This window comes from Dasypus novemcinctus, chromosome 3, assembly GCF_030445035.2.
Source record: "Dasypus novemcinctus isolate mDasNov1 chromosome 3, mDasNov1.1.hap2, whole genome shotgun sequence".
NCBI lineage: Eukaryota > Metazoa > Chordata > Mammalia > Cingulata > Dasypodidae > Dasypus > Dasypus novemcinctus.
The window spans coordinates 184,168,480-184,182,807 of record NC_080675.1 but is presented as its reverse complement, the minus strand read 5'-3'; the positions used below and the strand labels follow the sequence as shown (position 1 = coordinate 184,182,807).

The following is a 14,328-nucleotide window of genomic DNA, read 5'->3' as shown; positions in this document are numbered from 1 at the left end:
GCCCAGGAGTGGTGCCACCCACACGGAGATCTGACGCAGCAAGATGACGCAACAAAAAGAAACACAGATTCCCAGTGCCGCTGACAAGAATGCAAGTGGACACAGAAGAACACACAGAGAACAGACAACGGGGGGCAGAGGGAGGGAAGGGGAGAGAAATAAATTTTTAAAAAATCTTTAAAAAAATGTACTTCTCAAATGCAATGAATGTGCCACAGTAACAAAAGAAGTTGTCGATGTGGGAGGAGTGGGGGGTGTGGGGAGTGGGGTATATGAGAACCTTTTGTATTTTTTAATGTAACATTTTGTGTGATTTATATCTCTTTAAAAAAAAAGATAATAAAAAAATATTTAATGGAAAGAAACCCATGAGATTCATCAGGTGACCTGGCTGGATGGGGTGGGGGTGGGGTGGGGTGTTGGCTCCATCACTTTCGTGACATTGGGTAAGTCACTTTACCTGAGTATTTTCTGCAGTTGTAAAAGGGGCACTACAATTTGTCACATCTAATTTACATGAAGAGGCAATAAACTGGTGAAAAAGTGCAAAAAAAAAAAAAAGAACCTATGACAGCTCCCTTCCTTGCAACCCTTTCTGGAAACTTCTAGATTCTCTGCCACAGCATCCTGCCTTATAACCATTTATGGAGCAACTTATTATTTTGCTCTGAATTCCTTTGCCAAGAACAGAAAAGCTGGGAGATTGAAAAAGGCATTGTGCTATGCTTCTTAATTTGGGTAATTCAAGATGCAACGCACACAAGCCCGCCCCAATGTCTTATTCCTTGAATCCTCTCATTATTCTTTAGGCTTTTTGCACCAATGTGATAAAAAACAATTGTTTTAAAAATGAAGTGCATTTGTACATCAACGTCCTAGGCAGGTTTAAGAAATGTTTTTTTTCAAACCTAGTGAAACTCTCTAGATACACCTGCTCCTGCTTTTAAGCAGCAGAGCACTTTTTGCAAACAAAGAATAACCCTGGACTGTAATCTACAAAATGGAGCAAAAAGCTGCTCTGATTGAAGGATTAGGAGGCTTTGAGCTGCTCAGCCTGTGTGCATCACGTGTGTACACACACACACACACACACACACACAGTGACACACACCACCCAACACACAGTTCTCTCAGCCTCCAGCGTTTCATAGTTTCAAAACTCAGTGCTCTGAATAGAAGCATTGTGTTTAAGCTCTATGAGCTATTTGTTTCCTTCTTCTTTTTCTTTAAAAGAGTAAATAAAAGCCCGCTTCCCCAGCAAGGATAAAATACTTGGTGGTTAAAATCTTCAAGAACACTGGTTTCAACCTGGAATTGGTGCTAATAGCTCCTGCTTCTTGCTGGTTGTTTGAAGTTAAGCAGCAACATCTAATAGTCCTAATGGATTTCCCAGACAATTTCACGAGATTATCCCAGGGAAGAACATACTAATACAGCCTGGACAAAGTCATGATATATGTTATGGACTGAAAAAAAAAATCCAGTTTCACCGGCCAGTGGGGCCCGAAGACGAAGATCTGGCTTCGAGCTATGTCCACGCGGTTCCAAGCCAGGGCCAGGCTCAGCTGATCCGCAGCGGATGCATTCGTCCCTGGAGGGAAAGAAACGGCGTGATCTTCCCCTCCACAGCGGACATGGCGGCGGTTGCGGGCGCTGGGTGGCATGGTGGCCTGCCACCCGCCTGGGCTCTTTTCCTCTCGCTGTGAATGGCCACCAAAGCCCCAAAGCCAAGATCTCCATCTTCTCCAAGAGCCTCCTGGGAGGAAGGTGCAGGAAGCCTCCTTCCTTCCCAGCCCTGCCTGGTCTCCGGGGACTCAGGGCCCTCCATGGAGAGAGCTGGGGCCAGGCTCTGCCCGCGAGCCCCCACGGCCGCAGGAGGCAGGCTGCGGCCCCTGGCCTCTCCCCCGCCGCCCTGGTCCAGCGAGGGGCAGGAAGCGGGCCTCGAGGACAGGCCCCATGGACGAGGCTGGGCCGCCCCCCAGAGCCCTGCGGGGTGTGGGGGCTGCAAAGGCAGCCCAGCCCGTGCCCTGCCCCGGAGCGGAACCTCAGAGTCAGGACAAGCAGAGACCGGCTCGGACTCCAGCCCGCGTGGCCCTTCGGCCCCGGCAGAGAATCCCCCGCCCCAGAGACCCACCCCCGGGCCTCACACTGAGCTAGCCCAGGCGGTGAGGTTCTGCCTCGAACAGCCACAAGGCCCGCAGGGAAGGAAAGAGGCCGACCGGAGCCCGCGGCGGGCGCGGGTCCGCGCCAAGCGCACCTTTCAGCAGCGCCGTTAGAATGGCCATCTCGATGTCTTGCTGACCCTCAGAGCCCATTCTAAACACGGTGACCTGAAAATGGGTAAGCACGAAGGACCGAGTTAGAGCCAAGTTGGAAACAAGAGGGAGAAGGGGCTGGTTTTTGTTGCTGCTGTTTGTTTTTTGACTATCACAGAGAGACTGGTGAGTAAGGAAAAGATTCTAGGAGTTAAACAATTTTAAAGCCAGGGCTTGGGACTTCTGGAAGTTGCAGCTTTGCTCTTTCTGATGTCGAATTCTTGCCTGGATACTACTTGTTCATTTACCTAATTTGCTCCAACACCTTTGGGACGAGAGCCCACTCAGAATTTATACTCCAATACCTAAATTGCCATGGGAGATGATAAGATCATTTCTGCATTTGTAGATGTGATACATTTGTAGGAAAATTGTAAACTTAGAATTTTGAAGCGGTCACCTGTATGGCAAGAATGGCCGTGCCCTGTAGGCACAGTTACGGCGGGAAAGAGCAGGAAATAACTACTGCATTTGGAAAGGGACTCTGTAACACACCTGAAAACCGTAATATATGTCACTCCTCCCCAGTTCTTTAAATTGAATTAATATTACAAGCCTCAGCACTGGGGCAATGTGATACTAAGGGCACCTAACATTTATTAAGGGCTCAGAACTCCTTAGTCCCTGCGTGGGCTGATGTGGAACTTTTTCTGCTTCTGTCACAAGGAAATGACCCAGGCAGGGCCCTGCCAATTTGGTGTGGATTTGTAAATGGCTTCCTGGAAAAGCCTGAACTAAAATATGAACAACTTCATCGCGCACACATGGGCAGAATAAGAAAGGAAACATAATTTGCCCCTTGGAGCTTGTTTAGCAATAAACTCAAGACACTTACGAGCTCTTTCTTTTTCATGCACTCCATTATAATTGCAAACAGCTGATGCGACTGAGCCTCGCTGTAATTAAATGTTTTCTGAATGGTAATGAGAAGCTGATCCCTGAGGGACTCATTCATGATCCTGTTCAGGGCAAACCCAAGAGAGAACAAAGCAACACATGTTCAGTCCTCATGTCCCAGACACTAGTACGTCCATCTGGTATCTTTGATGTGAAACTATTGGATGGCATCCCAGGCTAGGAGACGAAAACTGACCGGGGTCAACAGCTGCCTTCCCGCTTACCCTGCACTCCAGCCTCGTGGAGAGGCTTCCAAGGGAAAATCAAGTGGGAAGGGGTGTCTTCCAGCAGGGAAGGACTGCCCTAGGAAACAGCCTGCTCCCAGCGCCCCATCTGCTATCTGGGGACGTCTAGCCATCTTCGGGGGTTTTGGAGCTCAGGAGTCCCTTCTTGGCCCCACGAGAAGGCGGCAAAAGCCCTGCCCCAGCGGATCTCAGGTCCTACCCTCGGTCCTCACAGTTCTTGTGCGCAAGGGCCAGGATGTCCGAGGCTCGCCCGCTGCCGGCGCAGACCACCACGGGGACCGGGGGCTCTTCGCGGAGGTACTCCAGGACCACGGACACTATGTTTGGGCCGCCTTCGACCACGAGGCCCACGACGGGCACGCCCTGCCCCAGTCCTGCGACAGAAAGTACGTGTGCCCCTGGGACCGCCGCTGCAGCATGCCGCCTGCGGGGTTGAATTTCTTGAGTGTGCTGGTGAGTGAAGACTGGGAGCTCTGCATGGAGTTTACAAAGAGGCGTGGGGTGGGGGGGATGTGGGGACCTCTTATATTTTTTGAATGTAACATTTAAAAAAAAAAAGAGAGAAAAAAGAAAGAGGTGTGAAGGGAGTCGGGTATGAGATGATTGTTTTCGTTCTTTTATTTAAGCCCCACATTATGTCCCTACTGGAAAGCCCAGAGCTAATAATCAAGAACTTCCTGAGTCACGTGTGTCCACCTCCCTTGAAGTGAGAGGGGAGAAACATTGGAAATGCTCCACGATGGGAAAAACCCTTGTGGCTGCCCTGCCCACCCCTGCCCACCCCTGACGGCGGATGCAGTGAAAGGGGCCAGCACCAGTGGGGACGGGCTGGACTACGTGCTGGCCTCTGGCCGGAGCTGTCACAAGCCGCCCGAGCCTGAAGTGCGCCTGTGTGAAAGCAAATTCTCCTAGGGCCTTCCTTATCTCCTAAAGCAGCAACAGGTGAGAGGAAGAGAAGGCTGTCAGGGTGGATTTTAAACTCTAAGCCGCACGTGGATTTGGTATGGGTTTGCTGTTTGATTGTTCTCCTTCCCCTTCCCTCCCCCGCCCTGGCCTGGATGTACAATGTACAAGGAAAGACTACTAGGCAAATAAACAGAAAGGAAATGACGGCCCATCCAAAGAAGTGAGGAAAAGAAAAATCCAGAAACTCTCAAAGAAAAGGACCAGACTTTGGAATTACTGGACAGAGACTTTAAAGGAATGATCCCCAAATTGTTCAAGGAGATAAAGGAGAACTTGGAGAAAGAACTAAAGAATGTGAAGAAATCAATGAATGAACAATATGGGAATCTCTCCAGAGAAATATGGGAGTTGAAGAATACAATAACTGAAATGAAAAACTCTCTAGACAGCAGATTGGAAGTGGCAAAACAAAGAATCAGTGACCTTGCAGACAAGACAACTGAAATGATTCAGGCTGAGGAGCAGAAAGAGAAATAAATAAAGAAGGAACAGAGCCTGAGACCTGTGGGGCACCATCAAATATACCAATATGTGCATTATGGAAGGCCTAGAAGGAGAAGAAAGAGAGAAAGGGGTAGAAGGAATATTCAAAGACACAGTGGCAGAAACCCCCCCAAATTCAACAAAAGACATGAATATGCACATTCAAGAAGCCAAAATGAACCCAAAACAGGATAACTTCAAAGAGAGCCATGCCCAGACAAATAGAAACTAAATTGTCCAATGCCAAGGACAAGGAGAGAGCTTTGAAAGCTGCAAGAGAAAAGCAATGAGTTATGTACAAGGGAATTTCTAAAAGATTAAGTGCTGATTTCTTATCAGAAGCCAGGGAGGCAAGAAAGCAATGGTGTGAATATTTAAAGTGCTGAAAGAAAACAAAAAAGCTGAGGGAGTTCATCATCACTCGACCTGCCCTACAAGCAGTGCTAAAGGGAGTTCTTCAGACTGAAAGGAAAGGACCCTATGAGTGGGTCAAAGCAGCATAAAGATATAAAGACTGCTGATAAAGGTAACCATATACGTAATTAGAAATGCCAGCATTATTGTATTGTATTGTGTGCTATGTTATGCCACTTCTTCCTACATGTGCTAGAATGCAAATGTATAAAAAGTAATGCTAAATCAATGGTTTTGGATGGACAATGTACAAAGGTAAAATTGTAATAAGCACAAAAAAAATGTGGGGGTTCAAGGGATAGAGAAATAGTGTTTATGTATGCTATTTAAGGCAAGTTGGTATCATAACAAATATGATTGCCATAGATTTAGGATGTTAAATTCTAACCCCATGGTAACCACAAAAGAAAATACATGAAAAAACATATCCAGAAAGAAATTAGAAGGGACTCATTGATACAAAGCAAAAAAAAAAAAAAAAATGGACATAGACATTCATGGAAGAACAGAGGGTCAAAATAGTTAAAACATTTACAAAGGCAAAATAGCAAAATGGCAAAAAAAAAAAAAAAGTACAGCATTATCAGTAGTTACTTTAAATATAAATGGATTAAACTCTCAAGTCAAATGGCAGAGAGGGGTAGAATGGATGAAAAAACATGACACAACTATATTGTGTTTGCAAGAGACTCACCTGAATTCAAAGACATAAATATGTTGAAAGTGGAAGGATGGAAAAAATATGTACTATGTAAGTCAATTAAAGGAGACCAGGGATAGCTATGTTAATATCAGATAAAATAGATTTTAAGTCAAAAACTGTTATGAGGGACAAAAAGGTCATTATATACTGATAAAGGGGTTAATTCAACAAGGAGATGTAACAATTACATATGCAACTAACAGCAAAGCCCCAAAACATATGCAGGAAATACTGACAGATTTGAGTGGAGAAATAGTTTTACATTAAGAGTAGGAGATTTCAATACACCACTCTCAATAACGGATAGAATATCTAGATTGAGAATCAACAAGGAAATAAAAGATCAATAAGGAAATTAAAGACTTGAATGATATTCAAAACCACCTAGACCTAGCACCCAGGAGCAGCAGAATCCACATTCTTCTCAAGCACACATGGATCATTATCCAGGATAGACCATATGCAAGGTCACAAAACTAGTTTCCATAAATTAAAAAATATTGAAATCATATAATATTTCGTCTCCAATCACAATGGAATGAAGCTAGAAATGAGGGAGAAATGGTAAAATAAAAAATATGTGGAAATTAGGCAAGATACTGTTAAACAATAAATGGGTCAAATAAGAAACCACAAAGGAAATTAGGAATTGCTTTGTGGAGAATGAAAATGAAAACACAACATATCAAAATTTATTGGATCTAGCTAAGGCAGTGATGAGAGGGAAATTTATAGCTCTGAATGCTTATATTAAAAAAGAAAAAAAGGTCTCAAATCAGAGATCTTACTTCAAAACTAGAAAAAGAACTAAACACAAAGGAAGCAGAAGGAAAGAAGTAAGAAAGATGAGAGTAAAGATAGAGGAAATAACAACAAGAAAAAACAATAAAGACAATCAACAAAACCAAAATTGGTTCTTTGACATGGTCATACAATTGACAAATCTTTAGTTAAACTAACAGAGAAAAAGAGAGGAAACAAATAACTAAAATCAGAAATGAAAAGGGGGACCTTACTGGTGACCACACAAATATAAAGGACTGTAAGAGGATACATGAACAACTGAATACCAACAAATTAAGTAATCTAGATGAAATGAATAATTTGTAGAATTATTCTACACTAACTCAGGAAGAAATGAAAGATCTTAACAAACCAGTAACTGGTAAAAAGATTGAATTAGTAATCAAAAACCTCCCAATAAAGCCCAAGTCCATATGGCTTCACAGGTGAATTTCACCAAACATTCCAAGGACCAACACTGATCCTGCTCAAACTCTTCCAAAAAATTAAAGATGAGGTAACATTTCCTAACTCATTCTATGAGGCCAACATCACCCATATGCCAAAGCAAAATACCACAAGAAAGGAAATTACAGATCAATATCTCTTCTGAATATAGATGCAAAATCCTCAGCGAAATACCAACAAACAGCATTTGACAGCACATCAAAAGGCATTATACACCATGACCAAGCGGTATTTATCCAAGGTATGTAAGGGTGGTTAAACAGAAGAAAATGGATTAATGCAATGCACCACATTAACAGAACAAAGGGGGAAAACTACATGATCGTCTCAATCAATGCAGAAAAGGCATTAGACAAAATCCAGAATCCCTTCTTTTTTTTCCTCCTTCTTTATTTTTTAAAAAATGTTATATTAAAAAAATATGAGGTCCCCATATATCCCCCATCCTCCTCTCCCCACTCCTCCCACATCAACAAGCTCTTTCATTATCATGGCACATTCCCTTCTTGATAACAAAATTTAGGAAACTAAGGATAGAAGGAAAATTTCCTCAACATAATAAATGGTATATATGCAAACCCCACAGCTAACAACATACTCAATGTTGAAAGACTGAAAGCTTTCCCTCTAAGATCAGGAACAAGACAAGGAGTCCCACTGACACCAATGTGATTCAACATGGTACTGGAAATTCCAGCTAGAGCTATTAGGCAAGAGAAATACCTAAAAGGCATCCAAATTGGAAAGGAAGTAGTGAAACCTCCTCTATTTGCAGGTGACATGATCCTGTACACAGAAAATACTGAAAAATTCGCAAAAGAGCTACTGTAACTAATAAATGAATTCAGCAAAGTGGTGCACAAGAGCAACACTCAAAAATCAGTGGTATTTTTATAAACTAATTAACAATCTGAAGAAGAAATTAAGGAAAAAATTCCATTTACAATAGCAGCTAAAAGAATAAAATATCTAGGAATAAATCTAACCAAGGATGTAAAGGACTTGTACACAGAAAACTACAAAACATTGCTAAGTGACATCAAAGAAGACCTAAATACATGGAAGGACATTCCATGTGAATGGATTGGAAGACTAGATCTTTTTAAGTTGTGAATATACCCAGAGCAGTTTACAGATTCAGCAATCCCAATCAAAATTCCCACAGCCTTCTTTGCAGAAATGGCAAAATCAATCATCAAATTGTAAGGAAAGGTGAAGGATCCCGAATAGCCAAAGCCATCTTGAAAAAGAACGAAGTTGAAGCACTCACACTTCCCAATCTTAAAATTTACTACAAAGCCACAGTAACCAAGGTGGCATGATTGTGGCCCAAGGACAGATACAGAGACCGATAAAATTGAATTGAGAGTCCTGAAATCAACCATCACATTCACAGCCAACTGATTTTTGACAAGGAAGTAAAGATCTCTTGATTGAGAAAGAATAGTCTGTTCATCAAATGGTCCATATACTAAAGAATGAGGATGGAACCCTACCTCACACCACCTAAAAGTTTGAGTTACAAAGTAGCAGTTTGATTATGTTTATAAACTGGTCTGTACCTGGGCATGAATAAAACATGATTAAATTATGATTAAGGCTCTGATTGGGCCACGTCAGTAGGGTGTTGGGTCCCCACCCCTTAGTGGGTAGGGAACCATAGATAAAAGACATGGAAAAGGGTAGAGTTGGAGTTTTGATGCTGGAGTTTTGAGCTGGAGCCCCAGGAAGTAAGTGCACAGAGGGTCTTGGTTGTGAGGAAAGAGAAAAGACCCCAGAAGAGAAACAAGCCATTTGCCTAATAGTCTACAGCTGACCTTGTGGAGAAAACAGAGGAGCTGAGCCTGGAGAAAAATGAACCCTGGGAAGAGAGGAACCCAGGAAGCCTGAACTCTGGCAGATGGCAGCAACCATCTTGCTCCAACACATGGCAAAAGACTGATGAGGAAATTTAGTTTGTACTTCAGAGCCTGGTAACTCTTAAGTTTCTACCCCAAATAAATACACTTTATAAAAACCAACTGATTTCTGATAGCTTGCATCAGCACCCTTTTGGCTGACACAAAGCAAAAAACAAGAACAAAAGCAAAAACAAACTAAAAATGAATCAAAGACCTAAATATAATAACCAGAACTATAAAACTCCCAGAAGAAAAAATAGGGAAGCATCTTCAGGAGCTATTGTGAGGCAATAGTTTATCTTAGAGTTTGCACCCAAAGCACAAGCAACAAGATACATAAATACATATAAAAGGGACCTCATCAAAATTAAAAATTTTTGTGCATCAGAAGTCTTCATAATGGAAGTAAAAAGACATTCTACAACCCCATTTGGAAACTATGTATCTGATAAGGGTTTAGTATGCAGAATACATAAAGAAACCCTGCAATTCAACAATAAAAAGACAACCCAATTTAAAAATAGGCAAAAGACTTGAACAGATATTTCTCCAAAGAAGATGTGCAAATGGCCAGAAATCATATAAAAAGATGCTCAACATCATTAGCTGTCAGGGAAATGCAAATCAAAACCACAGTGAGCAACAATTTCACACCTGCCAGAATGGCTACTGTTAAAAAAATGGGAAATTACAAATGTGGAAGAGGATGTGGAAAAATAAGAACATTCATTGATTGGTGGTGGGAATGTAAAACGGTGCAGTAACTGTGGAAGACAATTTGAAGATTCCTCAAAAAGTTAAATATCCAGTTACCATATGATCTGGCAATTCCACATCTGGGAAAAAACACAAAAGAGTTGAAAGCAGGGACTTGAACAGATATTTGCACACTGATGTTCAGAACGGCATTATTCACAATTGCCACAATCCAAGTGTTCAACAACTGATGAATGGATAAACAAATGTGGTATATACCCACAAAGGAATATTATTCACCCATAAAAAGAAATGGCTTTCTGAAGCAAGTGACGACATGGGTGAACCTTGAAGAAATCATCTTGAGTGAAATAAGCCAGACACAAAAAGACAAACACTGTGAATGTATTTAACAGCACTGAATAATATATTTGAATGTATTTAAAATGGGAAATTTTAGGGTGTGTATTTTAAAAATGCTGTACAATGCATACAGTGTCCAACTCTAGTGTAAACGATGGTCGATAGTTAATAGTACAATTATAAAAATGTTCTGTCATGAATTGTGAAAGCACCACACTCATGTGAAGTCTTAACAATAGTGTGGTATCTGGGAAGCCTGCGTTTTATACATGATCTTTCTGAAAATCCAGAGTGTTTCTAGTAAAAAGAACAAAGCCGACTGGGCTTTCAGATTTCTAACACATTCAAGTCTTGCTAGTTTAGATCTTGAGGAATACGGTGGTCAAATTGCCTTCTTTTCTAGAAACAGTGGGACTGGTTCTTCTTGGCATGTTGTGGAGGTGACGCCTGAGCACCCCTTTGTTGTCCCTGCCCCGCTCGGATCCTAGGCAAAGGATGACAAAGGGAAGCCCACAGGTCCCATGGCCAGCTGGGTGGGGGAACACGTTCAGAAAGAGTACAACTGTGAGGACGTAAAATACAGTCCTCCACCATCTTATCAACCAAGACCTAACTCTTGGAAATGCACGAGTGGGCAGAGTGGGCCATCCCCACTCTCGGGGTGTGCCGTATCCCGCCACTTCAATCACACTTTGCAAGGACCATTTAGGTCAGGCCGAGATTATCTTCCACAAAAATCTCACCAGTACTTGTGAAAACAAAATACACTGTGAGATCATTGGACAACCGTTTGACAAAAAGAATTGCTGGAGTATAAGCGTGTTCTGAGATATTACGCCAGCGCTTTCAGTTCTCCCGGTGAGGACGGCTTCTTCTTTTTGGTGTTTGTTCCTCTCTCTCTAGTCTGAGCGCGGCAGCTCCCTCCTGGGTGGGACCCCTGGACCAGCGTGAACGCTGCCTCAGGAGCAGATGGTTTCCCACCCACCGTCTTAGCCTGGGTGAGGGGCGCAGGGCTGCAGAGATGTTTAAAGATGGCAACAGTCATCGGCTGAGGGAAGGAGTCCTACGAAGGCTTTGCCTGAGATGCCTTTTCCTTGTGTAAACATTTAAAAAACAGTGACAGTAATTGCAGGGATCAAGCACTTAGGCAGCACGGTGGGCCACGTCATCTCCATGGCAACCGCCTCCCCTGTCCTTACGAACTTGGGGTTAAGTATCGTGCCCTGGCTCGATGGATGTGACTTGGGAAGTGGCTAAAGTAGAGGGGCGAGACAAGTTGTTCTCTGTTGCTCTAACAAGAATCGTGATTAGGGCTTTAAAAACCCAGAGGGACACCCAAGTGCCCATCATCTAATGAAAGGATAAACAAGACGTGGTGTATACATACAACGGGGTATGATTCAGCTGTGGAAAGGACGACGTTTGGATACATGTGACAATATGGATGAACCTTGAAGACATCATGTCGTGTGAAATAAGCCAGAAGCAAAAGGATAAATATTGTATGATTTCCCTGATATATCATACTTAGAACAGACAAATTCATAGCGTCAGAAATTAGAATACAGGTTACCAGGTGCAGGGGTGGGGATGGGGAGTTACCACTGAACTGGTACAGAGTTTCTGTTTGGAGTGGTGGAAAAGTTTTGGTAGTAGACGGTGACGGGAGGGGGGCACATTGTGAATGTAATCAACACCGTTGCCTTGTGTGCTTGAAAGTGGCTAAAATGGGAAGTGTTCTGCTGTGCTTTTGTTACCAGAGCGAAAATGAAAACAACAGCAACGTAGTCATTCATACAACGCAGAGTGAACCCTAACATGAGCTATTACTAACGTAACAGGACAGCGGTGTGTCCGAGGGGCATAGACAGGAGCGCTCGGCTTTCTTTTTATTTTTTTTCTATCTGGTTGCCTCCTTGTCTTTTTGGTGCACCCCTTTGCCGCGGGGGGGGGGGGGGGGTGGTGGGGTCTGTGGCTCACTGTGCAGGTCTGGGGCACCTCTCTCATTTTTTTACCAGGAGATCTTGGGGATCGAACTCTGCGGCCCGACGGACTTACTCGTGTTGATCTTCTGCAGGGAGATGTGCTTCTCCAGCTGCCTGCGCAGCGGGCCCTCGGCGCCGTACCTGCCCCGCGTGCCGTTGTCGGCCAGGATGAAGTGTGTGTGGGAGCTGTCGAGCGCCGAGAGCTTGCTCAGGGGGTTGGACATGGTCTGGTACACTCGGGTTACCTGACGAAACGCACAAGACAGACAGAGCTGCCGAGCCCAGACGTTCAGACCATGGGGACACGTATGTGTGACGACACTTGACCTACTCTCCCTTCTCTACCCTACCTGCTGAGGGTGTTTAGAAATTGCTTATTAAGAAAGAAAAAAATTAGGTGATTTTAGATAACAGCCCGGCATTTTAGATAATCGTGGTCCAGCGATCGCACTCCCGGGCATGTATGCCAGAGAAAGGAAACTCACGGCACCCAAAACTTGTACCTGGGTGATAGGACTGCTCTGGTCATGATAGCCCCAAACTGGAAAGAACCCAGCTGTGCTTCCACAGACATGTGGTCAGGCCAGCCACGGGACAGCTGTGCCGTGGAGTACTGACCAGCCACGGGACAGCTGTGCCGTGGAGTACTGACCAGCCACGGGACAGCTGTGCCGTGGAGTACTGACCAGCCACGGGACAGCTGTGCCGTGGAGTACTGACCAGCCATGGAAACGAGCGCAGCAACCTAGGGAGCTGCTGAGTTCAGGAGACGACCTACTGCGTAAGTAGAAATGGAGAGCAGAGGTTTAGGGGGTGGCTCCTCATGGGGATGGAAAGTTCTGGATCTGGACCGCAGGTGCCAACATCCGGGCGGTGGAATTGTACTATGCTTGTGCCAGGTGCTGCCCCTGAGAGGAACTGGGCAGCAGGCCCACGGGCTCTCTGTGTATTTCCTACAGCTGCAGGGAATCTGCCCCAACCTCAGAATGCAGACTTGACTCGTGAACACCGCCAGCGTCCGGGAAGGAGACACTCACGTCCTTTCCAACCAGGTCTTCCTTGTTCTCCACGATGCCCCACGGAGCGATTCCTATGGCACAGACCCGGCCTCTGGACTTGGAGGAGTGGTCCTTCAGGGCGTCCCCCACGTGGCTGATGACGCCTGCGAGCAGCCACCGTCACGTGGAGGCCGCCTGCCCCGCGGCCATGCGCGGGCCAGCGCGTCCTGCCGCTGCGCCCACGCCCAGGCAGAGGGGCCCTCACCGCCGCGCGGGTCTTTGCTGGAGTCTGACCCGCCGTCCATAGGGATTCTGCGCTGGCCCCCGGAAAAGGGAAAACCCAACCGAGAGCTCCCGGCCAGGGATTTCCCGGTGCCCAGGCGGAAGTGACCGCGGCGCCTGGGGGCCTGCCCCGGGTGGCTCCTGCGCAGCGCCCGACGCCCTGCCCCCTCCCTGTCTCACCCCTTCCCCATATAATGGGGAAGGGATTGTCAAGGGGCCGGTCCTGGGGGACAGTCCGTGGGCGAGACAGAAATGTTGCCCGCTGTTGGGAGATGGGTCGCCCCAGAAGAGAAAACAAGCTACTGGGCGACACGTCTTCACTTTGGTGGTAAGTTTTATCAGGATGCCGTAGGCGTGTCCTGATGTTTGACCTTAAGCGTAGGAAGCTCTTTGGGAGCCGCAGCGAGGGGAAGGGGCTGCTCGTACCTGTGCTGACGCCTCCCGTGAAGATCCAGGCCCCCGTGGTCACGGCGGCCTTGACCAGGCCCCTTCCGAAGACCTGCTTCAGTTTGGGCTGCATCCTGAAGTTCTGGAGGCCTCCGTGCACCGAGATCAGGAGCTTGGGGAGCTCCAGCTGCCAGTCCTTGACCATGAGGTGAAGCAGCGAGTCTGGCTGGGTGTCGTGCGAGACGCGGATGTACTGCAAAACAGAGCGCGGCGCTGAGCGCCCGCCCGGGCTGGGCGTCTCGTGCCAGAGGGGGCTGCCCAATGGTTCGCGTCCACGCAGGAAACGCTGGCTTCTTGTTCTCCCGCTGGGCCCTCTGTGTGAGCGTGGCCAGGGGGCCGAAGGAGCTGTGGAGTGGGGTTACCGGGTTCAGCCGGGAGAAGC

At 45.7% G+C, this 14,328-nt stretch overlaps 1 protein-coding gene across 1 annotated transcript in view; it reads right to left on the bottom strand.

Annotated features, from left to right (window-relative positions):
• TRPM1 (transient receptor potential cation channel subfamily M member 1) overlaps window positions 1–14,328 on the bottom strand; it is a 110,163-nt gene that overhangs the window by 75,846 nt on the left and 19,989 nt on the right. Inside the window, exons 4-10 of the mRNA XM_058290655.1 lie at window positions 13,926–14,139; window positions 13,257–13,381; window positions 12,293–12,464; window positions 3,657–3,831; window positions 3,151–3,274; window positions 2,258–2,330; window positions 1,491–1,591 (exon numbers count right to left, since the gene is read on the bottom strand). Coding sequence (XP_058146638.1) covers window positions 1,491–1,591; window positions 2,258–2,330; window positions 3,151–3,274; window positions 3,657–3,831; window positions 12,293–12,464; window positions 13,257–13,381; window positions 13,926–14,139 — 984 coding nt within the window. The remainder of the gene's footprint in view (window positions 1–1,490; window positions 1,592–2,257; window positions 2,331–3,150; window positions 3,275–3,656; window positions 3,832–12,292; window positions 12,465–13,256; window positions 13,382–13,925; window positions 14,140–14,328) is intronic.